A 22,431-nucleotide genomic window follows, 5' to 3' on the forward strand; every position below is an offset into this window, starting at 1 on the left:
GAGCGGTTGGGGGGAAGCCGGAGGGGGGGAAAAGGGAAAGGAAAGAGAGAAAAGGAAGAAAAAAAGGCGGGAGAAAGCAGCTCAAGAGGCAGTTCGTTAGAGGGTGTCGTCAACGGGCCAGATGAAATTACAAGCGACGCCTCAACTTCCCCAAGCCAAAATTGCCATGTATCGTTCACGACGGCCCACACTTCACTTTTCAGTGAGAGAAGGAACTTAGGAAGGGGTGATGGATCAATGGAAGGGGGGTCAGATCAGGTCCGGGTCACTGTCAAGGTCCAGGTCTAGGTCCAGGTCCAGGTCAGAGTCTACGGCGGTACGGTAGGCGGTCCAGGGCCAGGTTTGGGAAAGTGAGAGGCGGCGGCCGGGAAGGCAGGGGCGCGGCAAGAAGAGAGAGCCACGAACGTGCGGGTGGCCGCCGGTGGTTGAACTCTGAAGAGGGGGGATTGGATCTAATTTCAATGGACGAGGGGCCGTCGCGGAATCGCACGGCTGCCCAACTCTTGATCCGTGTCTTTCCATGATTCCCAGTTTCCCAGATTCCCATCCTCGCCGGATTGGACGAGATGGAGGATCAGGATAACTCGCGTCTGGAGTACAACAAATACCACGGCAGCCCCGAGTTCTCAGTTGGCTGCCGCTGGGCTTTGCTGGCTCGGGAGCCCTCCGGACTGTCTTATGCTGAAAATGAGTGTCGCATACGACACTCACATTGGCCGCTGACTGCTGGCCCCGGCTGACTACCTTCCAGTAAGGTACTGCTGGACAACTTGCCCTGGACGTTGCCTTTATGCTACTGGCCTGAGCAGACCATAACATTAACAAGACGAGCCGACACTGACGAGCACAGGCCATCAGATGGCAGCGGCGTCCCACCTCGACAAAGGGGGGAAAAGCATTAGTGCCTGAGGTGCGTACGCAATCATTGGTCAATAGAAGTGAAAGACACCAGGTACGTACCAGACAGGTCCACTCCCGCCAGGAACGTAGCGAATGTACCTTCCCTCTTGGACATGTACCTTGCCTTACCGACTCCTCAAGCGCAGCAGCAACCTGAGGTGAGCAGTGGAAGTGGAAACGTCGTTGCCAAGGACCAAACCAGTAGGTAAAAAAAGAGCAAGGTACCTGTCGTCACCTCCAATTTCCCACCAATTTCGCATGTACCGGAGCCAACTTCTTCTTCGGGTCGCCTACGGCGTCCCCCAGTCGCCCCAATTTTGCAGTACGATCTTCCAGTTAGCTGTCTTCCAACCGCGACGGGACGTCTTGAGTCCCAACTTCTGTTTCTCAACCATTGCTCTGTACAGCATTGGAGTTGTGTACCTCCAAGACCGCTCGCTGCTCCGTCTGCTGCTTGCTCTGGCGCCGTCCGTATCCTCGCCTACGATATGACCTTGCTGAAGAACCCACGCCGTATTCGTCTCGTCTCGTCTCATGAGAAATCTAATTTAAACGCGACTCCCCTTTTTCTGCCTCTCGCCGCTCCCTCTCTCTCCTATTCGAAGATCCGACTTATCTCGAAAGTGCGAAAGTCCAGCGCCCACTGCATCATCGCTCGTCTGATGATTGACTATCCAGCCACCCGCGAGCCGTCCGTCTGACAGGTTCGCAGGTTCTGCTGTGTCTGTCGTGCCTCGTCTGCCAGCCACGGGGAGACAAACGGGACACTGACACCGCTCCAGGCCAGGGTCACTCGCGTTAGGCACTAAGCACCAACAGCGGATAGCCGAAAGACGCGCCAGGGGCCAAGGGGAACTCTGGCCGCGCCTGTCCCGTCCAGGCTGCCGGGTGGAATAAATCACACCGAATTCTTCTGCCGTGGAGCATTGCGGTGCATATCAAGCCAAGCCAAAACAGCACTGGAAGCTCGCGCTAGAAACGACCCTAGAAAATGCACGGCGTATGCCCTGTGCGGGGATCGAGGTCCGCTGACGGCTTAGCGGGTGTCTGCTTCAATGGCTGCATTCCTCGCTTTGTTCCCATGCTCCTGCTAGCCACTCGTTATCCGGTCGACGACCCCTTTCTAGGTACCTTAGGGAGACGGGAAACAGCCAGGAGAACAGACTAGGTATCGAGGGCAAGCCAAACAACATGCACGACGACGCATCAAAAAAGAAAAAAAAAAAAAAAAAAGGGACGTCCGTACAGCCTCGGCGTCCTCCCTCTCAGCCTACGATTACCAGATGTGCCTTACCTCGATGGAAGCACGCAGCAAACATGACATGTCGCCAACAAGGTGACAAGCGCATCTGGCGACAACCGTTCTACTCGACTCGGGCTGAGTTCCGCATACCGAGTTAGCAGAACCGGTTGTCGGCAACTGTGCCACGGTCAGATAAGCTATTGAAGCCTCGCCAGAGCTGGAGCCTGCTCACAGCAGATCCAATAAGGCTGCCTGCGGACGCTAACTCTATGCCTACACTACGGCATCTGCTTGGCATGAACTCTGTACCTCGAGATGCGCAGATGTACAGAGCTCTCAGCATAAATCATCGAAACTCTCATGCTCGGCAACTCAAATGCAGAAAAGCAGTGCGCTAAAACGCCTAGGTCAACCCACCCTGACCACGTTCATCGGTCAACCCTTCACCAGGCCGTCACCTACTCAACGCAACGAACCAAAAAAGTACGCTTCAACGGGGTCCAGAAGAGAAAAAAAAAAACGCAAGATCACCAACGAGAGGAATCCGCCTGCCTGCAGCCGTTGCAGCTGCTGAAGGCGCCGCTGTCCAATGGCCTCGTCTCCTGCAGCAGCTCCTTGCCCATCCCGGTTTGGACCTGCAGCGGCGTCAGAGCCCGGCATGCTAGGTTCCCACCGCCGAGGTGCCGCCCGAGATGCGGTGAAAGCCCGCCCCGTTCCATGTTGACCTCTTTTTTTCTTCTTCTCCTTCTGCAGAGAACAAGTCGGTGGCTGTCAACCAGCTGCCCCCTTCCCCTTGGCAACAGTGCCACGCAGGTTGGTTGGAGATCGCTTGCAACTGTCGTTCGTTACGGCTTGCCCTTCGCGCTGCGGGCTGTCGGACGGCTTCCCACCCGCCCTCCCAACACAACCGAAGAAAGCAGAGCCCATCACCCATCATCCGATGTCCTCTTCCCACCATCCCGTCGAGAGAGGCGTCTTGAGGAGCCACTCATTCAGTCTCCCTCCCGCCCTACGGTTTCACTTCTGCTCCCCCGATCCCCGTCAGCTGGCCCTGCCTCGCCATCGGAGATATTTGCCAGGCTTCAAATGAAACGCTGACCCATCTCCCTACAACTCTCGCGAGTCTCAACCGCACACAGGCCTCCCCGCGTCCCTCCACCAACCCGTCATCCAATCACCAATTCCCGTCTCAAGCCCAACCCGTCCTAATCCATAGCTCTATCGCACTCTGGAAGCTCGTGAACACACACGGGTCGAAGAAGCAGAATGTTGCTAAGAAAACCCATAGCACCATCCTCTCGACGATGTCTAGCGAACACTGAATGTCTCGCTTCCCGTCGTGACCGTAACTTACACGACGAAGCTAACGCCGCACCAATACTCGCCCGTGACGAATCAAGCTCGCTGACAAGACACACTCTTAAAGTTAGCAAGTCATGTCTCAAGAAAGCCAACGAGTCCCGCCGCGGTGAGTAATGCCCGCCCAAGGATAGAGCGCCTTTCATTCTCCTCGGCACGGGCGTAGCTTGGTCTTTCATCCATGTGAATGACGTATCTGCATCTCTGCGCGCGCGCAACGCGTTTCTCATATTTTTTCCGCCTCCCTAACTCAACCCCCCTCTCTCCTCCCAACGGCGGCATGAATCGTGCCTCGTCTTGCCAAAGTTGCCGGATGGTAAAACCGGCGAAAGCGAGGTGGTGGGAGAGGAAAAGGATATGCTTGCAGAGTGAGCATCGGTCCTCCGATTTTTGCCCTGCCGGAATTATCGCACTTCGACCGCGAGAGCGAACACGGCAAACTTTCCCACCCATATCCTCCGTCTCCGTCCGCCGTCTCAGACCTCAACAGAAAACGTGCAAGAAAGCTTTCCAGAAGCTAGCTCCATGTTGTCTGTCTCCCACTCCGCATCCAATCTCTCGAAACATGCCATCTCTGAGAAACACAAGATATATGGACTGGACCCTTAAAGACGTACATCGTTTGGTATAGAAACTTGTTAGACGTAGAACCGACGCCCACTTAATCTGGTCAGAGCTTTCGCTTAGTCGTGGAGAGTCAGAGTCCGAGGGATAGAAGGATGGATAGACCACGCAACAAAACCCACCGCTTCAAAACGTCCTCAGATATAGTAGGTACTATGGCCACGACTTCAAGTCGCAAGCAGATGTCGTCACACGTCAAATGGCCATTAGCAACGTCAGCGTTGAAACATATAACACGCAGACGACGATAATCAAAACCTGGAATGATGTACAAACAGGTTACAGAACTTTTACATCCCAGATCCCGTCAACGAAACGAGGAAAGGTTCTTCTAGATTGAATTACGTGACAAATACCTGTCTCCCATAAACACCAAAAAAGTAGCGCCCGACCCACACTTTTGTTCTCTTGCGCGTTTGCTGTTGATGATATCTGATGTTTCGTTCCTTGTCTTTGTGTGTGTGTTCTTTTTTCTTTCAAAGAAAATAGCGAGAGAGCCTATTGGAAAAAAGAGAGGGAACCCCTCCTTGATAACCCCAACCCATCCCCGCCTCCCATGCCATCCATCCCAATGTCATCATGAATGTGTGTAGTTAAAGTGTACGAAACAAAAAATGTGGCCTCGTGCCGTGGCACCGTGGGGGCGAGACAACCCCAATGAAGCCCTGAAGGCTTTAATACAAACAACCCCAGCATTAGCAAAACAAAGAAATAAGTCTTCCTCGTACGGGATGACATGTGTGGCTAGCTAGCTAGCCTCCTCCCACAACCCGGTACGCGTCTCAGTGGATGCCGTTCGCTTTTCCGTTCGTGTGCTGATCCGGAAGCTCCTCGGTGGCAGCCCGCGTGGCTTCGTCCACGGTTTCCGCAACCAGCGCTTCGGCCGACTCGGCCGTCGTGCGGGTCCATTCCTCCAGACGCGCCTTCTCAATGTACTTGCGCAACACGGAGTCCTCCCACTTCATAGCGTCGAGGAGCTTGTCCCTGTACGACTTTTCCATAATGTCGAAACGAGAGTCCAGGTCCTCGGTGAAGGCGCCGAGCGCGTCCGATGGCCGGAAGGGCTGGAACGGGTGGTCAATTGTCTCTGTTGCATTGTTAGCACGGGAATATGGTCTGTTGAGGCGGTAACACTCACGATGCTGGTAGCAAGAGGCAAATGCGCTGAAGAGTGTTGTGCTTGTGATCTTCTCCTCCACAGCCGAGTCGTCCTTCAATTGAGTGTCATTGATCTTCGTCCAGTCGTCTCGGATGAAGCATCGTCTCCAGATGAGACGTTTGGCCTCCTTCAGCTCCTCTCCATTGAGGCCGTACGAAGCGGCCAGAAGGGCCAGGTAGAAGGGGTCTGCGATCTCAGCAGCGGTCTCAGCCGGAAGGTTGATCAGTGTAAGCAGATCGATGAGAGACAGAGCATCGAGCGCCTCATGCCTAACGAGTCGGCGCATGCTGTTCTCAAAGACTTGGATCAGAGCCTTCTGCTTCTTGGGAATCTGCACACAATGGTTCTCCATCGCAAGCTGGACCTCGGCCGTCTCGTCGACAGCCGTTTGAATTGAAGGGAAGACCTGCGCATACAGCTGGTCCTGAATCCTAATCAGCCCAAGTTGGTTGTCGATGGTATCCAGCTTCTCGTCGTTCTTGGGTTCTTTGATATCGCTGCTGGCTGCTCGCTTGAGTCCGAAGAGGTCGGGAGTTGAGGGCTCTGGAGACTCAGCCATCAGCGCAAGCTTGCCAAGACTGAGCTCAATCTTCTTGTTCCAGACTTGTTGCTCGCGGGTCAGGCCGAGGTTAAGTAGAGTCTCCGCAGCATGGTCGATGTCGTCCTCGCCTTGGACGTCGTTGATCCAAGATATTCTGGCGAGCTCAGGCTTTTGGCGGAGGAACTTCGTCCTGTACGCATGGTTGTCGTACTGGAAGTCGAGGACTGCCTGAACGCCGGCACCGTCCAACAAAATCTCGTACATAGGAAAAGCGAAGGCCTCTCCGTACTTATCGAAGTATTGGCCAATCTGCTTTTCCCTCGCCTCGGCCTTGTTGGTGAGTTCGCGAGCCTCGACTTGTGATCGCGAAATAGTAGCCTCTGTCCTAAGAGAATTGATTTGCTCGATCATAGCCAAAGCAAGGGCCCTCCAACAGCGGTGCTTCTCGGCAATGTTGATGCTCTCGTCCCACTTGCCAAGTCGCAAAAGTGAAAGCACCTTGTCGTTACGATCGGAATCGTAAAGCTTCGACAAGTGTTCCGACCATTTCTGCGTCTTGGCGTCGAGTTGAGCGGAATTCCACCGAGAAGCCTCGAGCAGAGACACCAAGTACTGGTCGGTCAGATTGGAAATCTCCTTGTTGATCTTCTCAAGCAGAGCAGGGTCCGGTTGCTTAGACTTGTCCTTGGTCTTTTCCTTCGGGGGGTAGTACTGGTCAAGCCACGTGTGACTCAACTCAAGCAACCGCTTGAGGTTATTTGTGATATAGTGGCAGCCGGTCCATGGCTCGGAAAGGCCTTCGTAATTGTCACGAAGGATGCCGAGGTCCAGCTCCTCATCCTCAAGTCCGTAGAAAGCCAGCCTTTCTTGTCGGTAGTTCAAAGCCGTCATGAGCGCCACCAAGTTGACCTGCTGAGCCTCGTACATGAGACGAGTGATGCGAACATCGTCCATCAGATGATCCTTGTACATGTACTTGATCACTTCATATGCCCAAGCGATGAAGATCTCTAGCCTGCCCACGTCGTGAATGAACCAGTGTCTCACGCGGTCAAGCTCTCCAACGTTCCGGTTGGGGGTCGTCTTGTCGTCTTGGTGGATGAACTCAACGATTTCTGCGACCAAATCCTTCTTATCGTTTGCAGGTCGTTCATTCGTAAAAACCTCGTGCTTCTTCCAGATAATAGTGGCGACCATCATCTTCTCAGCGTGAGAAAGCAAAAGCCATCGGGTCCGCCTGTCCAAGTTGACCTTCATGTGCTTCAGATGAGCCATCAAGCGTTCCAGGGCGATTACGCGGTTGCTGAGATTGTCTTCCAGAGATGCTGGTACCGTCGAGATGTGCGGTGTTGATGAGCTCATAATCTCATGGCTCAACTGTACTGCAGCTTCCGCCATTTCGTTGTCTGAGAACTGAACTCCTTTCCTTCCATCGAAAACCAACGGGGTATCTGTCTTGTTGCCGAAGAAAACGGCTTGCTCTAGCTTGCTCTTCGGTGTGACTTTCGGGGGCTTGTCGCTGCCGAATCTGTCTATGTCTGTTGTCATCAACCGCACGACGCCTGTACCACGCACGATGAGAACGACTGATGGGTTCTTGGTTTTTTGGCGCTGACTTCTTGGTTCTTCGCTGCCGTTCTGAGGCTCTTCAAAGCCCGAACCGAGAATCTCTGACTGGTTGTTGTCGGAGAGGTTGATCACATCTTCATACGTAGGAGGAATGATGTGATTATCCTCTTGGAGCTGCGAGTCGGGTGACTCCGGGGGAACACCAATTGACGCGACCACAACTGCCTTGTCGAACACAACGAAAGCAACCAGAGCGGGCCGGGGAAGATACAGGCGAGGTCTCGCGGCCTGCAGTGGGTTCGCCGGGCTGTAGCGGACCTTGTATGAGGTGATGGGCCGGACCATACCAACCTGCGCTGAGGAGGGCGACAGGATGACTTCAACCAGAGAGTAGTGCGACTCTTTCTTCTTTGTAAGACTGACAAGCAAGACGAGGTGCTGCAAGTTGATGTCGTCTGAGGCCATGGCATTGCTGAGCCTGCTCATGTCCCGGTACTTGGCGTCTAAGCCCTTTGGCACAAACGCAAGGTCGACAACCTCGAATGTGTCGTGGTGGAATTCTCCGCTCGACGGATCAACTTCGCGAATAGCGTCGATGATCTCTTCTTGCATGTCCGCCTCAACAATCGTGTCGTGGTGTCCTCCGCGGTGGATCCTCCATGCGTGCAGCCTCCCCTTGAGAGTAGCAGCAACAACATTGCGTTCGCCGACGCGAGTGGTGCGTTCTGCTCGTACGGCGGCAATATCCCCGCGGCCAGCGGTGTGCGTAAGAGCATGGCGAATGCTTCCGAGAAGTCCTCCGGCCGCGGGTCCCAGGCTCGTGCGGAGGAATTGGACCGAAATCGTGGGTCGGCCGTGTCCGTCGCGAACGCTCATGTACGCCAGCCTGCCGCTCGTAAAGGCAAGGACGAACCCGGCGGACTCGGCGTTGGTGATCTGAATGACTCTCTCGCCCGAGTACATGCCAGATATTGATCCCTCCACACCATGTCGTTGTTGGCGGATGAAATCCAGGGTTGCCGCGCTCGAGATGGACTCCCAGTACGCAATTTTTCCACTCACGGGCATGACAACCACCAAGCCCGGCTCTGTAGAGGAAGCTGACGGCGACACGAGACAGCCCAATGGAAGAGGTTCTGAAGTGTGCTTCGAGGGATATGGGAGAGTGAAGGTGAATGTCTCGGGGGATTGGGTAGGGTTCGTGTATGGCCAGACGATGGCGTGTGTATGGGTCAAGCTAAGGGCGTATCCGTTCGAGAAAACATCGCCATGTTGCTGAGCTTCACGGAGGGTTAGGTGGGAATGGGCGCGTAAATTGTAGAGAACGTACCTGAAGCATCCGCACGGATGCGGTCTGGAAGCGCAGGGAGTTTGCTCACGGTGTAGGCGTTATTCGTCGTCTGGAAAATTGTTAGCAGCCGTCGAGGACGCAATGCGACCGAGGTGAGACCTACCAAAACAACGCTTCCATCACCCTTGGTAGGTCTTTCGCCGCCCTTGGGCTTTTTCGCGCGCACGCTGAGCTCCTTCCTCGGCGTGGGCGTGATGGGGTGGTGGTTTTCGATGCCGTCTTGCCGCACGTCGAGCGTCGCAACTTTGTCGGACTTGACCTCGTACATCTCCGGGGCAGGCGCGTTCGATACATCGGGGTTGGTGAAGGTCTGTTCGGTCAGAGGGAGACGCTGGCGCTTGGCCTTGGGTTGTTGAGCGAGGCTCTCATTACTGACGGGCCGCTGGCGTCTTCTGCTTCGCGTGGCGGTGGCAGGGCCGCCTTCGCTCGCGGAGGGAGAAAACATGGTGATGTTTCGAGCGACCGGGCGCGAAGGGGGTGGTGCTATTCGGGGTCGCCGTGGAGGGTGATGATGTTCGATTCGGTTGATGGAGGACGATCAGAAAAACATTTCGAGGATGAATTCTGCGGCCTAAGGTACTGTTAGGGAAAGCGGAGTGCCAGGGACGTAGGTGGCAGACTCCAAAGCGGATTTAGCAAATATGTGAGAGTGACGAAGCATCAATCGATTGGGTCTTGTCGAAAAAAACACAAGGTTGCTGCATCTGCCAAGCACGGACCACCAGCACCAGCTCTGGGTGGTGCTAAGAGTAGGTAGCTCACCTCTCACCTCTCACTCACCTCACTGAAGTCGGGAGCGGTTTGTCAGGCCTCATTGGCTCCAGGCGGCTCCAAGTGGCTCCAGTGGTGCGGCGTGCAGGCTCTCTGCAGCTGTGCAGCCGTGCCAGCTAAGGCGGCGGAAGGGGCACCAGGAGCACTGAGATACTTCCAGCGCGTTGGTCCCGGTTCCGGTACGTACCTGCTTTGGCGTGGTGCGTCTGGCCTGATGAATGTCTCTGATTGGCCGACTCCGCGATCGTACTGGAGCCTGCTGAATCGCCGCATTGGAAGAAAATAGGGACCCTTAGTGGAGCCATGGAAACCAAGTCAACAACGTCACTCCCAGTGTCGGCCCTCGGGAACTGACGGCGGGACACTGGCCGCAGATAGAACCATTCTGATGTCTGGATACAAAAGGAAATATCTACCAACTCAGACTCTCTATCTTTCCCCCAGGGTCTGAGGCATACAGTTTAACAGCTCAAATAACCCTTGCTCAAGTAACGGAAACCTTGAGACTACGAGTGTCAGTCGATGTCAATCTCATCGTCATCCTGCCCCATCTACGCCTCTGTGGAACATTCCGCCCGAAGTCTGTTGACTCGCAACCAACTCACAATCTCCGGGGAATGCTTCTGGTGAGAGCCCTACTTATGCTATCCATGGTTCAACGAAGCCAATGAGCAACCCGATTTTTCGCACCATTTCGAAAAAAGTCAGACGGGACTTACATGCGAACTGGCTCGGTCCTGTTGTCAACCGGAGGTATATCGCCGATCAACCTGAGCTGCCAGGATGCTAAGAGAAGGACTCACAGCTGATTTCATATTTCTTTGGATCAGGCCATCAGTGTAGTAAACGGGTTACACTTGGCCTAGATCGCCATAAGTGGACTTCCAAGGTAGTCTGCACATTTGGTTTCCTCTAAAACTTAGTCCCGAGCTGGGGATTTGGAGCCGAGCTGTCCTCCGACTTCAATTTCCTAAGTTCCTAGAACTTCACAAAAGGCAGGCGACGTATATGCCTTCATACTGGCCAGTGATATTGCACGGGACACGCGCCAGTAGCTTTAACTAGCTCTTTCACGCCGCAGTATCCTTTATGCGGCTTGTACAGCCTTTCTTTTTAGCTTTCGTTTCTTTATCAACACAACCATCAACGACGATGACGATGATAACGAGGAAACTAAGACTCAACTCGGCCAAGGTGGCCCTCGTGGGTCGCCAGTACTCAACTGCCATGGCCATCACCGACCCGCTCGTCAAATACCGCACCCTCATCTCAACCAAACTTCTCGCCCCAGACCCCTCTCAACACCGGCTGGCTATCCATCTCCAAAAACTATATACCCGTTTGAAAGACTACGCCCCGGAAGAGGACTATCGGGAGCGCCTGAAGCAAGTCGCCGACATCCCCGAGGCTCATGACCCCGAAGAGGCCGCTGCAAGATTGGCCATGCCAAACCATCCCATATGGGATAACCCGCTATTCAAGCATGTGTCAAAGAAAATCATGCCCGAGGCGAAAGATCCCAACCCGATGGCTCTCGTCAGAGTCATGACCAGCCTCGAGGGCGCCATCACCATCAACTCCCCCAGGGGCCTCTTCCTCTCAGGCGAAGTCGGTGTCGGCAAGTCGATGTTGATAGATCTGCTGGCCCAAGGCCTGCCGACAGAGAAGAAGAGGCGGTGGCACTTCAACACGTTCATGCTCTACACATTCTCACAGCTCGAGAAGTTCCGCCGGTCTCACCCAGAGCTGAGCGGCAACGAAAAGGAGTACTCCATGCTCTGGCTCGCCAAGAAACTTGTTGAGGAGTCCCCGATCCTGTTCCTAGATGAGTTTCAGCTTCCGGACAGGGCAGCAAGTAAGATCCTGTCCCACCTGTTCATAGCCTTCTTCCACCTCGGCGGGGTCCTCATCGCATCATCCAACCGCATGCCTGAGGAGCTACAGAAGGCTATCGGTGTCGAGTATACTGTTCCTCCGTCAGACGGGTTCCTGAAGAGTCTCTTTCTTGGTGGCGCGCGATCCAAGGCTACTCTCCACAGTCAAAACGACTTTGCAGCTTTTCTGGAAGTGTTGAAGGCGCGATGCGACTTTTGGCACATGGAAGGGGCAACGGACTTTAGACGTCGAGAAACTGGTGAGACTATCGCAGTCGAGGCCCCTGTAGCTGGCTTTATAGGCGGGGAGGAGCTGGCCAAGAAGGAGCCCAAAGACGGTATGTTACCTTTAAAGGCCTTGAATTATCTGTTTCCGAGCATACGATCCCCCTTTCATTCAACCCAATACCCACTCACCTCAGTACTTTACTCGAACTTGCACCAATGCGTCCTATCTTAGTCAAGTTACCAGACTAACATCACTAGAAACATCAACACCTTCCAAGTACTTCCTGCTCACGGCCGACACAACCCCTTGGACAACCGCCCTAGCCCAGCACCTCTCCCACCCCTGGTCCTCAGCAACGCTGACAGTCTACGGCCGCACAATCCCCATCCCCCGCCAATACGGCGGCGTAGTCTACTGGGACTTTGACGCCCTCGTCGCTACCCTCGGCCCGGCCGACTACGTAACCATGGCCTCGACCTACCACACCTTCATCATCGACAACGTCCCCACCCTCACGGCCCTGCAAAAGAACGAAGCTCGCCGCTTCATCACGCTCCTGGACGCCCTCTACGAAGCAAGGTGCAAGTTGTTCGTCCGCGCCCAAACGGGGCCCGACGATCTCTTCTTCCCAGACATCCGCGCTCAGGAGGAAGCTGTGGCGGCTGCTGCCGCTGCTGGGGAGGAGGTCGTCGACTCTGACGCGATCCACTCTGAGACGATCGCCGAGGTTTACCAGGACTCTGCGGCGCCGTTCAGACCCAACATCTCCTTCTACGACACGGAACTCCCGACGGCCAAGTATGACCCCGACCAAGACTCCGACTTTGGCAAGCTGGGTCACGTTGGTAGCGGCGGCGGGAGCCCCAACTTCAGCAACACGGCAGCATTTACGGGTGAAGACGAGCGGTTCGCGTACCGTCGTGCGGCAAGCAGGCTGTGGGAGCTGTGTAGCGAGGCATGGCATGCTCGAGGAGGTTCACCTGGGGAGTGGTGGACTCCTGTGCCCCGGGCATCGCGGCACTGGGAGAACTCCTTGCCATCCAAACCCAAGAAGGACGAGCCTCTGCCGCCGCGCGCCAGACAGGCGGATGCCATGATGGGTCCGTCGAGGCCTGTTGATGGACCGTTCGGTACCGACAAGCTCGTGATCGAAAGACGAGAAGCTCTGGAGGAGGCGGAGCGCAGGGTCGAGCAGTCCAGTGGGAGGTGAAGTTTTTGGTTGTTTGGAATATCCATGTAGATCCGATTTAGGATAGCATATACCGGCGCGTAGCATAGCATTTTGGCGACGCTGGGCCCACGCACGCGCCCGTCGCATCGGGCGATATAAACCTTTGAGTCTCGTGATAGATACCTTACAACCCCGCCAGGAGAACCTGGCCCGACAATTTAGACTCGCAATTCGATTTACATTACCTCCCATCTCAGAAACGCCATAAACTCCTCGTTCTGGAAGCTTTCCAGCCGCCTCACAGCGTCGTGACGCCAGGCGTCCATGCCTCACCAATCCTCCGTACATCCCCCTCAAACTTCTTGCTCTTAATCACCCTGCCCCCGCGTCCAGACACCGGCGAGTGTTCGTCGGGCTCGTAAAAGGGGTTCTGCAGCAACCTGACGTAGGTGCTCTGCACCGCCCTGAACACGACCCGCAACTCCTGCTCACGAAGCCCGACAGCTCCCCGTCCTTTGGCAGAAGCCGCAGCAGCGTCGCCGCCGCCGCCGACCCTCCGCCCGCGCATATCCACGACGACGACGATCTTGACGCCCGTGTTCGTTTCCCAGCCGTACGCGGCGAGCCGCTCGTCAACCGCGTGGAGGAGGCCGACCTCGCCTGAGAGACCGGAGGCCCCGCTGGGAGCACCTGCCGCGTTGGGCCCGCTTGCGTTGTGTCGTAATTCAAAGATATCTAAGGTCGAGGAGAGGAGGAGGGAGAACTGGAGGGGCGTGCGGATCGGTGCGAAGGTGTTTGTTGACGGGTTGTACGACGGGAATATGGAGATGTGGAGGGGGTTGTTCTGTTGCTCTCGTCAGCAAGTGTCGTCCTTGCCAAAGAGCTCCAGCCAAGGATGCGTAGTTTGAGGAAGAGCTCTGGAGCATGCGGAGGGTGCGGTCTGTCTGCGGGTTGGACGTACGTTGCGGCCGATGATGCCTATGCAGGCTATTGAGGGGATCGCGGTCGCCATAGCCACATTCGCTGTGCTTCCTTGCGCTGTGCTGGTTCGGTTGGCGCTGAATTTGCGGCGGAAGATGCGCAATGCGGTTGATGGACACGGTATGGTAGAGGTCGAACGTCGTCGCAGAGGAGGGTTGGAGATTGGAGAGCTGGGGTAGGTACCTTAGCTGTGGTGTGGCCGGGAGCTTAATTGATTCTTGGGTCCCCCGAGTGCCCCGCATCGATGTCAGGGGTCGCTGCACCGTGAGAGGAAAGGCAACGAATCTTCAACGGCTGCCGCTGCGGTCCTAGCACTCGGAGCATTGTCAATATTAACAAAATGGCTTTTGGTGGTCAAATATGTGTTTTGCAGCAGTCAGCATGTTGCAGACTTTCTGGTAAAATAGAGTTACACATTGTAAAGAAAAATCCATTACTCCAGTAACCATCATACAAGCTGGTAAAGATGGACCATGAGACGAGCTCTCGCGCTCGTGCTTGGTAACGAAAGCGCCAGACCAATGAACCCCATATTCCGCATAAAGACATTACAGATCTCATTCGGCATCGTCGTCCGACCAATGCTCCGTATCCTCGAGTCCCTTCAGCACTTCTTCGATCTCGTTCGGATCGGTGATGGCCCATACGCCACCGCCTTTGACCGAGTCCTTCCCTCTCATGCCCACCTCCTTTCCGACAAGGTTCCGTCCGACCTTGCCGGGCCCGATACCAATCCACCGCCTCACTTTCTCCTCCTGGTCGAGATATTTGATACTGTCCCACCACCTCACCGTCTCTAGGCACTGCCGCGCTAGGAGATCCTTCACGTCCTCCTTGCTCTCGAACGGCCTCGCGCTGACATTGCTTATACAGGGCAACTTGCCCGGGAATGTGATGATATCCTCCCCTTCACGCCCCTTGACCCTGCTCTTCCTGTTTAGAATATTTTTCACAACCGAGACCGCAGGCTTCATGATCGGGCTGTGAAACGGACTGTCGCTGTTCAACCGCACAGCGCGTGGGTCATGCCCCAAGAACTGCCTGACGTGTGTCGCAAGAGTCTTGATCCGCTCAATGTTGCCGCTCAACACGATTTGGTTCTTGCTGTTGATGTTCGCAATGAGCACCTGCTCTATCGGCGGGACGTCTTCCGAGCTCTCCCCCTTGGATCCCGCGCTCGAGTGTCCCACAAAGTCGTGTATAGCCTCGATCAGGCCCTTCAAGTACTCCGGTTCTGTTACAATAGCCACCATGCCGTACTCTCCGCCGTATTCGTCCACAGCGCGCCTTGTCGCTTCATGCATGGCCTCGGCCCGCTTGCGCACCAGATATAAGCTGTCTTCGAACTCGAGGTATCCGCCCGCCACCAGCGCCGCGAATTCTCCTAGCGAATGCCCAAGAGTGACGTCGACTCGCTGTGGGATGTCGAAGCCAAACTCGCGCTCCAGGATGCGGAGGATGAGAATCGAGGTCGCCATGATGGCGGGCTGGGCGTTGGGAGTCTTCGTAAGCAGCTTGCCGGGCCCGTTGGCGATGATGTCGGAGAGCTTGTAGCCCATGTAGTGATCAATCTCCTCCAAGATGGGCTTCGCCGTCGTGGGGAAGGCTTCGAGCCATGGTGTGATCATGCCGACCTTCTGTACTCCTTGGCCTGCGCGGTGTAACGTCAGCTCATCCGTCGCCAGCAAAGACGAGTTCGCCCCTCTTTCCGTTCCCCTCCTCGCTTCATGTCCACTGACCTGGAAAGAACAGCGCCGTCCGCGGCCGCTTCCCTTGCGTCGAGGCATGCCGCCGACTACTCCTAGAAGCAATGTCTATCGTATGTGTCGTCGTCGCACTACATCTTCTGCCGAGGCAGCCGAGCCCATCAGCCCATATGCGTTGGCCGCCTCGGCGGAGGGAGTGAGCTCCGGGAGCTGTCATGGCCAGTGGCGCCAGCCGATTACAAGCTGGGGGAGCTAGATTATCGCGAACATGAGCTTATGTCGACAACTCCCATGCGAATTTTGAAGCAAGCACAAAGAGCCTAGAAAGGACTAAGAGGGAGAGAAGTAGGAGAGGGAACAAAAAAGTAGACGAGTCTCAAGTTTGCGCGAACCAGACCGTCAAATGTGTCACACAGCCAACCTAAGCCACGGGCGGCATAGGGAACGTGGTAGTGGCGTTCAATGCCATGACGCCAGATGGAATTGGCGGATGCTCCAAGTGGCCGCCCCTAACCGAAGTCCCGAGGCCGATGGACCTCTCGCTGGAGTACCCCGCGATTGCACGCTGAAGACGACCTCTTACAGCGCGTTTTCTGGGTTCCGCTGCGCCGGGCGGGGCACGTCAGCAGATGCTCAGCAGATCATTTCAGGGACCAGGGGGGGCCGATGCGATGGAGATCTGTAGATTCCTTGTTGGATGCCGAGTCTCGAAGAGTCATAGCTCTTCGATTGAGGCACCCGACATTGAAGCACATGGCTAGAATGCGTCAGAAGCAACAGCAGTGTCAATCACCGTTGCCATCTTGATATGTCTTCTACCTTAGTGCCCGACTAGCCGTTAAGCTACCAGAGTCATTGATCGAGAAGCATGTGAAATAACCAATGTTTTTCAACTCTAAGTCATTATTTTCGCCTGACCCTGCCGACTAACATCGCGTTTCTACACCGCCCTTGCTGACGGTCAAGTACTTGACTCCTTTGTATGGTTTAACACCCTCTCCCAGGCCTTTGCTCTTGCGAGGGTCAATCAAAATGCTTTCCACTTTAAGGCCACTCGGTAGCCAACCCTTCACTGAGAAGCTCACCGAGGCTGAGCTGGGCATCAGCATCTTATTTTGCGCCACTTTCTTCGCGTCTTTCTCGTCGTCAGCCTTTTCCGTCGTCTTCTTTGCCCTGACGGGGCTTGTTGCTTGATAGGGTTCATCGTAGGCATACGACTTCCCGAATCCGAATCCAGTAGGGTCCAGCTCATCGTCCTCATCGTCAGGCAGCTGGCCAACAACTGTACACCTAAGACCGAAGTAAGAAGTGCCGACTGACAGCTCCTTTGTAGGAATGTGCCACTCCAGAACCTTCTCACCAGGACTGAAGCTCGCGTCTCCCTTGCTAGGCCGCAATTCCGGGAGGTTTCTAACCTCAGCTGGCAACGGCACCGTAACGATGAGATCTTCCATCAGCGGCGACGCAGGTGTTCCAGCATGGGGACCTCCGAATCCTCGACCTGCCCCGCCTCCGCCTCTGCCATACTGGCTTTGTGCAGACGGACCTCCTGTGCCTAGAACCTTGTTCACGTGAAGTCGAACCTCGAAATCAGAACCTGTCGGTCCTAGTCCAGTTTTCATCTCAATGTTGACAGGCAACTTCAGATTATTTGAACTGATGTTGCCACTCTTGCCGCTTGTGAACGGGAGCAAGTCGACTTCGTAGCTAGCCAAGATGAACCGGCCGTCTGGGGGTATGAAGCTCAGCTCCCCTGGCCTCTCTTTCCATCTTGCCAGACGAACACATGGGTGGAACACAGGGAGGTCCATAAAACCCGCCAAGTTGTGTTTGCCCGATGGACTTGTTAATGTCATGACGATGTCAGGTACGCCTGACACCTTACAGGTGAATGCTATCGTTCCATTGGAAAAAGCCGCCAATGGTCTCCCCGAAGGAGCAAGTGTGACTGTAAGAGTCTCGACGATATCTGCGTACATCTCGTTGGAGGTATGTCGTACATTGGCTCGACGCCAGGGTAAGGCCGGAGTGTTTTGTGCAATTATCGACGGTGCGGTCGAGTTCGAGAAGCTTGTGCCAAAGTTTCCAGGCTTCCTGCTCAGATTGTCAGATGCGGCTCGTCTTGAGCTCTTGAAAGTATCTCTTACCCTGGTAAATTGATGCTCCCCAACAGCTTTCCTACCCAGCCCTCAACCTCGACCAAATCCCTCAGCGCATTTGGTTCCGTGGTGTTGATGTTGCCGGCATCGCACATCTCGTTCAAAAGCTGCGCTACTACATCGTAGTTGCTCTCAATCTTGTGCGCCAGCAAGGGAGCACCAAGGAACTCTTCAAACACATCGATTATGCGGTGTATGAACTCGAGGACGAGGAGAGGCTCGATATCGGACGAGGAAGTCGCCAGGAAGAGGAGGTTGGCGTGCTTGAGGCTGAAGACGAGCGTCGGAGGACTTGTGTTTGGCAGGTATAATACGTTCGGGCGCGGCGCAGGATGCTCTAGGTAGAGGGGTAGGAGATGCTGTGCCGACAGCGGGCGCCCCGTGTACGTGTGCGACAGGATGGCATGGCTGCGCGGTGTCAGTATATCTCACTGAACGGGCCGACCTCAAGAGATGACTGACTTGTGCTCATCGTAGATGTGCAGCGCCTCAATAACGCCGTTCATCGTCAGGTCGGCATCGGAGGCTGCGCCGTGTAGTTGATAAGTGTGTGGGGGGAGGTTCTGGCTCTCCCTCTTGGTGACAGTCGGTGCTTGGCCGCTGGCGGGAGCTCCAGCTGCCAGGAACCACCGTCCCGCCATGGCGCACATGCTCGATGATGAAATTAAATGTTAGTGCAAGGGAGCGGCTCCTCCCAGCCAATCACGCGCCACGCAACCCTGCTTCCATCTCAAGCTCCCCGGATTGTACGGTGCATCGGAGCCTTTGGTCGCAAAAACACCTGACGATCTTCCAAACCTCTTGGGGCAGTTCAAGCACCACACAACAGCCATGTTTGGAGGAGGAGACAAAGTCCCCAACGTGGGCACCCTCGACAAGCCCGAGAAGCTTGACGATCTCCTGCGCGAGGACCGCGGCGATGATTGCATGTCCTGCAGAGTTGTCGGTAAGAGCAAAGCGTTCCCATGCCGTTGTAGGCGGCAAAATACTAATGTTATTGCATTCAGGAAGCGGTGCATTTCTCGGTCTTGCAGCCTACAACTACATGTCCGGAATGAGCCAACTCGAAAAGAACCGTCCGTTAATCCTCAAGTCCAAGTCCAAGTTCGGTATGCAGAGTCGCAAGATGGGCATTATCAGCATCTCCATCGGCTTGACATACTTGGGAATCTGGAGATTCTTCAGATAATGAGATGTAGGCCAATAAGGCACTTGGAAGCTTTAATCACCACTCAACCCATACACACACACACGAGAAGGACTCGTCGGCAGGATCAGAAGAGACGTTGCGGAGGTCAACCCAGGGCCGTCGCATCGACAGCCAGCTGTAGTGCGCAACACGAGACGCCAAGGGAGCAGTCATGCCGCCGGTTGGGGCAGATATTTCCCTCCCATGCGATTGCAGGGACTGTTCATGCCTCTCGCCATCTGTGCAGCGAGCAGATGTTGTATGCATGCGCTCAAAAGCTGCGACAGAGCTGTACCATATACCCATGTATGAATGAAGAACTCTAGCTTGTAATCAATTCAGTAAAAGAAAACAATTCATTCTATGCACCTGGACGGGACTTTTTCTGTTGTTGGGTTGCCAAAATGCAGTGGCTCGGCGACGGTCCATCAACCGCATGCTCTGATCTGCCCCTCCATAGCTTCACCAAAAATTCTTTGCACCTCAATGTCAACCACGCAACACCACCACAATACCCCACGAAACCCAGCCAACTTTGCGATTGGCGCCTAAAGTCGAGAGAAACGAGCTCAAAATTTCCCGCCAATCCAAATTTCGCCTGGAACCGACTGAGTTCTAGCATTACCGTCCCGTTCCGTCCTCCTACGGTCTCGTCGCCGTCCTCTCTTCAGAATGCCCATCACAATCCTCGCCCCGAGAGGCACACCGGCACGGCCAAAGCTCGCACAACGCCCCAGCGACTCCGACTCAGATTCCGATGGCGGCGTCGACATTGAGGGCGATGTCTCCATGTCTCGCCCAGCGAAGCGCCCCCGCGGCGACAACTACGAGATCGTCACGCCCGGTGAAGTCATCACCGACGACCCCCAGTGGATGAGGTTCGTGCAGCGCCGCCTCCCCTGCCCCGTTCCTCTTTCTACTGTACCGGTGCACTTCTGAAGAGACATGTAATCTGACTTCCCACGCAGAGGCCACGGCACCTACGTCACACCGAGCACCACCGAAATCGTCTCCTCCGTCGCGGGAACCGTAACCCGCACCAACAAGCTCCTCTCCGTCCGGCCCCTGCGCGCCCGCTACACCCCCGAGATCGGTGACCTCGTCGTCGGCCGCATAGTCGAGGTCCAGGCCAAGCGCTGGCGCGTGGACGTCGGCTCCTCGCAGCTCGCCATCCTCCAGATCTCCGCCATCAACCTACCCGGCGGCATCCTCCGCAAGCGCACCGACACGGACGAGCTCCAGATCCGCTCCTTTTTCGCCGAGGGCGACCTCGTCGTCGCGGAGGTCCAGCAGCTGCATCAGGACGGCGCGGCGAGCTTGCACACCCGTTCCCTGAAGTATGGCAAGCTGCGCAACGGCGTCTTCTGCGCGGTCACTGGCACCGGGGGCGGCGGCGGTGTGGTGCGTGCCAAGAGGCAGCAGTGGGTGATGGACGCGGCGAGGGGCGCGGCAAAGGTTCACGTCACGCTCGGCGTCAACGGTTTCATCTGGATTGCGAAGCATGTCGAGAGCGAGATGCCCGAGTCAGTCGGGCTGAACCGCATGGAGGAGAGCGTGAGCGCCAACGTCTACTCGAGCCAGAACGACCAGATCGATGTCGAGACCATGCGGGAGATTGCGCGTATACGGAGTGTAATTTTGGCGCTGGTGGAGAACGGCCTGCGCGTTGACGAAGATTTGGTAGTCAGGGGCTACAAGGAGGCTGTCGAGATTGGAATGGAGAGCGTCGAGGACGACATCTACCTTGGAGGCGAAAGGGGGAAGAGGCTTGCAGAGGCCTTGCTGAAGGAGTAAGCATATCACTTGGCTACGTTGGGGACGTTCGAGAACCAGGAATAGATCATGTTCGTGGAAAATGTCTTGAGACCAAGACTCTAATAGACAAGAAGGGTTCAGTGTAACCACCAAGAAAAACCCAGAGTCCGCCAGACACAGGAACGCTATGCAGTATTTATCTATAGGCCATATTGTTCGGCCATGGTATCATTAATCCCAACAGCACGACAAGAAGGAGCCTCTCAGGAGGTCTCTACGAGCTCCGCGCCAGCGAAATATCCCTTGTTCTCGATTACGCCTCGGTCCTTGACGAAAGCCGTGTACTTGACCACCCATTCCGGCACGAGGTCGCCGTACAGGCCCTCGCCGCCTTCAAGAGGGTCAGCGAGGACGCCAGCGCCCTGCAGTCCGTGACCCAGAAGCTCGCGAAGGGTGCCGCTAGGCAAAATGTCGGTGCAGTCGGTGTGGACAAGCAATTCGACGCCCTCTGTCTTGGCCAGCTTGACGAGAGTGGGCGGCACGCTACAGCAGTCCTTGGTGTTGATCTGGTCAACGGCGGGACGGATGTCAACCTTTTTGATGAACTTTGCAAGCTTCTCGGTGCCGAATTCAGAGATGCCGAGGGCCTTGACCTCACCGCGGCGGTACAGATCCTCGAGTACCGTCCACGTCGCGGCCTCCTGGTCGATGTTGCCTTGGCTGGCGTTGCGCTTGTCAGCCTCCCACTCACAATCTCCCTCGAAGGACATTCCCGGGAATGAGGCGATCAGAAGATCTATCGTGGTGACGCCGAGTTCCTTCCGGACGAGGTCCAGCGCCTCCTGCACGTAGCGCTCGCGTTCTTCAGCAGGCGCGTTTGGGAGGAAGAAGAGCTTGACAGTGATATCGTAATTTGTCGGCTCCTCTTGCAGACCAGAGTAGGACCAGTCTATCCGTGGAATGTAGAGGGCACCGTCTTCGCGAGCGGTCCAGATATCGAGGCGGGGCCGGCCAGAACGACCGTTCTCGCCGTTGGAGTAGCCATTCGAGTTTCCGTTCAAGGTTCCGTCGGCCTCGTCATCGTCGATGGGGGATGCCTCCGAGTAGGGCGAGTAGTCCTGCTGAGCAGCGAGAAAGTTGCTTCGCAGCGAGTTGGTGAGTTCGAGGTTTGATCTGTATGCGCCTGGTTTGCGGATTATGGAGGGGCCGCCCGAGACAATGTTTCTGCACGCGGCAGAGGATCACCAATCAGCTTCAGGGCGCAAGTATGAATAATCAAAGAAAAATTGGGAAAATGCAACGCACCCCGTGGATAGGATTAGTTTCGTCATGACGGGCGGGTAATTATGGAGGTCGTAGAATATTCGTAGGGAGACGTGAGGTTGAATTTGGCTCTGGGAACTGGTCGATCGGAGCAGATTGCGTCGTGAAGGGTCCTTATCGCGCAATATGATGGTGTCGATTTGACGTCTGTCGCACTTTTTTCTGGGTGCCGTACTTTTTTTTAGAGTTTGGAGGGGTTGATTAACAATCTGAGGGGAGAGGGTGCCGATAAGGATAGGCTTGGTAATGTCGGTAATCACAGGTCAGAGAGGTCAATTAATAATGGTTGGCGCACAGCATGCGAGATTCGGCTTATTGTGGGAGATAAATCGGAAAGATGCGGTGCAATGTGCCGTGCCTGGTGTGGACGTCGTGAAGAGTATGCAATGCCGGTATGTGGATGGCTTCTAGAAGATGTTGAAACCCAGGATCCCTAGGTGGAAAGATGTTTTGTTTGTTGATCGATTGGTAGCGTGGTTTGTTTGAATGGAATAATTGAGGACAAGAGCGGGAAGGGCGTCGGAGGC

The 22,431-nt window shown here is 55.4% G+C and overlaps 7 protein-coding genes across 7 annotated transcripts; 3 read left to right on the plus strand and 4 right to left on the minus strand.

The window, feature by feature from the left end:
• Window positions 1-4,908: 4,908 nt before the first annotated feature.
• On the minus strand, window positions 4,909-9,191 carry NUP133 (Nucleoporin NUP133; the record flags this gene model as incomplete). Its single annotated transcript, XM_036644816.1, has 4 exons — window positions 4,909-5,213; window positions 5,265-8,675; window positions 8,726-8,795; window positions 8,850-9,191. 4 exons carry the CDS (start codon window positions 9,189-9,191, stop codon window positions 4,909-4,911), a joined length of 4,128 nt encoding a protein of 1,375 aa, XP_036489696.1.
• Window positions 9,192-10,669: 1,478 nt separating this feature from the next.
• On the plus strand, window positions 10,670-12,830 carry Afg1l (AFG1-like ATPase; the record flags this gene model as incomplete). The annotated part of the gene is made up of 2 exons (XM_036644817.1): window positions 10,670-11,729; window positions 11,878-12,830. The coding sequence occupies 2 exons, from the start codon at window positions 10,670-10,672 to the stop codon at window positions 12,828-12,830; spliced, it is 2,013 nt and encodes a 670-aa protein (XP_036489703.1).
• A 259-nt stretch (window positions 12,831-13,089) lies between these two features.
• On the minus strand, window positions 13,090-13,803 carry trappc2l (Trafficking protein particle complex subunit 2-like protein; the record flags this gene model as incomplete). The annotated part of the gene is made up of 2 exons (XM_036644818.1): window positions 13,090-13,635; window positions 13,753-13,803. 2 exons carry the CDS (start codon window positions 13,801-13,803, stop codon window positions 13,090-13,092), a joined length of 597 nt encoding a protein of 198 aa, XP_036489704.1.
• Window positions 13,804-14,329: 526 nt separating this feature from the next.
• Window positions 14,330-18,278, minus strand: fabD (Malonyl CoA-acyl carrier protein transacylase; the record flags this gene model as incomplete). The annotated part of the gene is made up of 5 exons (XM_036644819.1): window positions 14,330-15,423; window positions 16,410-17,207; window positions 17,479-17,572; window positions 17,661-18,045; window positions 18,100-18,278. The coding sequence occupies 5 exons, from the start codon at window positions 18,276-18,278 to the stop codon at window positions 14,330-14,332; spliced, it is 2,550 nt and encodes an 849-aa protein (XP_036489441.1).
• Window positions 18,279-18,468: 190 nt separating this feature from the next.
• On the plus strand, window positions 18,469-18,826 carry CGCS363_v012971 (Uncharacterized protein; the record flags this gene model as incomplete). Its single annotated transcript, XM_036644820.1, has 2 exons — window positions 18,469-18,583; window positions 18,645-18,826. The coding sequence occupies 2 exons, from the start codon at window positions 18,469-18,471 to the stop codon at window positions 18,824-18,826; spliced, it is 297 nt and encodes a 98-aa protein (XP_036489440.1).
• A 672-nt stretch (window positions 18,827-19,498) lies between these two features.
• rrp4 (Exosome complex component rrp4) lies at window positions 19,499-20,620 on the plus strand (the record flags this gene model as incomplete). Its single annotated transcript, XM_036644821.1, has 2 exons — window positions 19,499-19,704; window positions 19,795-20,620. The coding sequence occupies 2 exons, from the start codon at window positions 19,499-19,501 to the stop codon at window positions 20,618-20,620; spliced, it is 1,032 nt and encodes a 343-aa protein (XP_036489111.1).
• A 224-nt stretch (window positions 20,621-20,844) lies between these two features.
• On the minus strand, window positions 20,845-21,912 carry CGCS363_v012973 (putative glutamate--cysteine ligase regulatory subunit; the record flags this gene model as incomplete). Its single annotated transcript, XM_036644822.1, has 2 exons — window positions 20,845-21,805; window positions 21,887-21,912. The coding sequence occupies 2 exons, from the start codon at window positions 21,910-21,912 to the stop codon at window positions 20,845-20,847; spliced, it is 987 nt and encodes a 328-aa protein (XP_036489110.1).
• Between the last annotated feature and the right edge of the window lie 519 nt (window positions 21,913-22,431).

Source organism: Colletotrichum siamense (assembly GCF_013390195.1).
Source record: "Colletotrichum siamense strain Cg363 chromosome Unknown KSG_Cg363_contig09, whole genome shotgun sequence".
In the NCBI taxonomy this organism is placed as follows: domain Eukaryota; kingdom Fungi; phylum Ascomycota; class Sordariomycetes; order Glomerellales; family Glomerellaceae; genus Colletotrichum; species Colletotrichum siamense.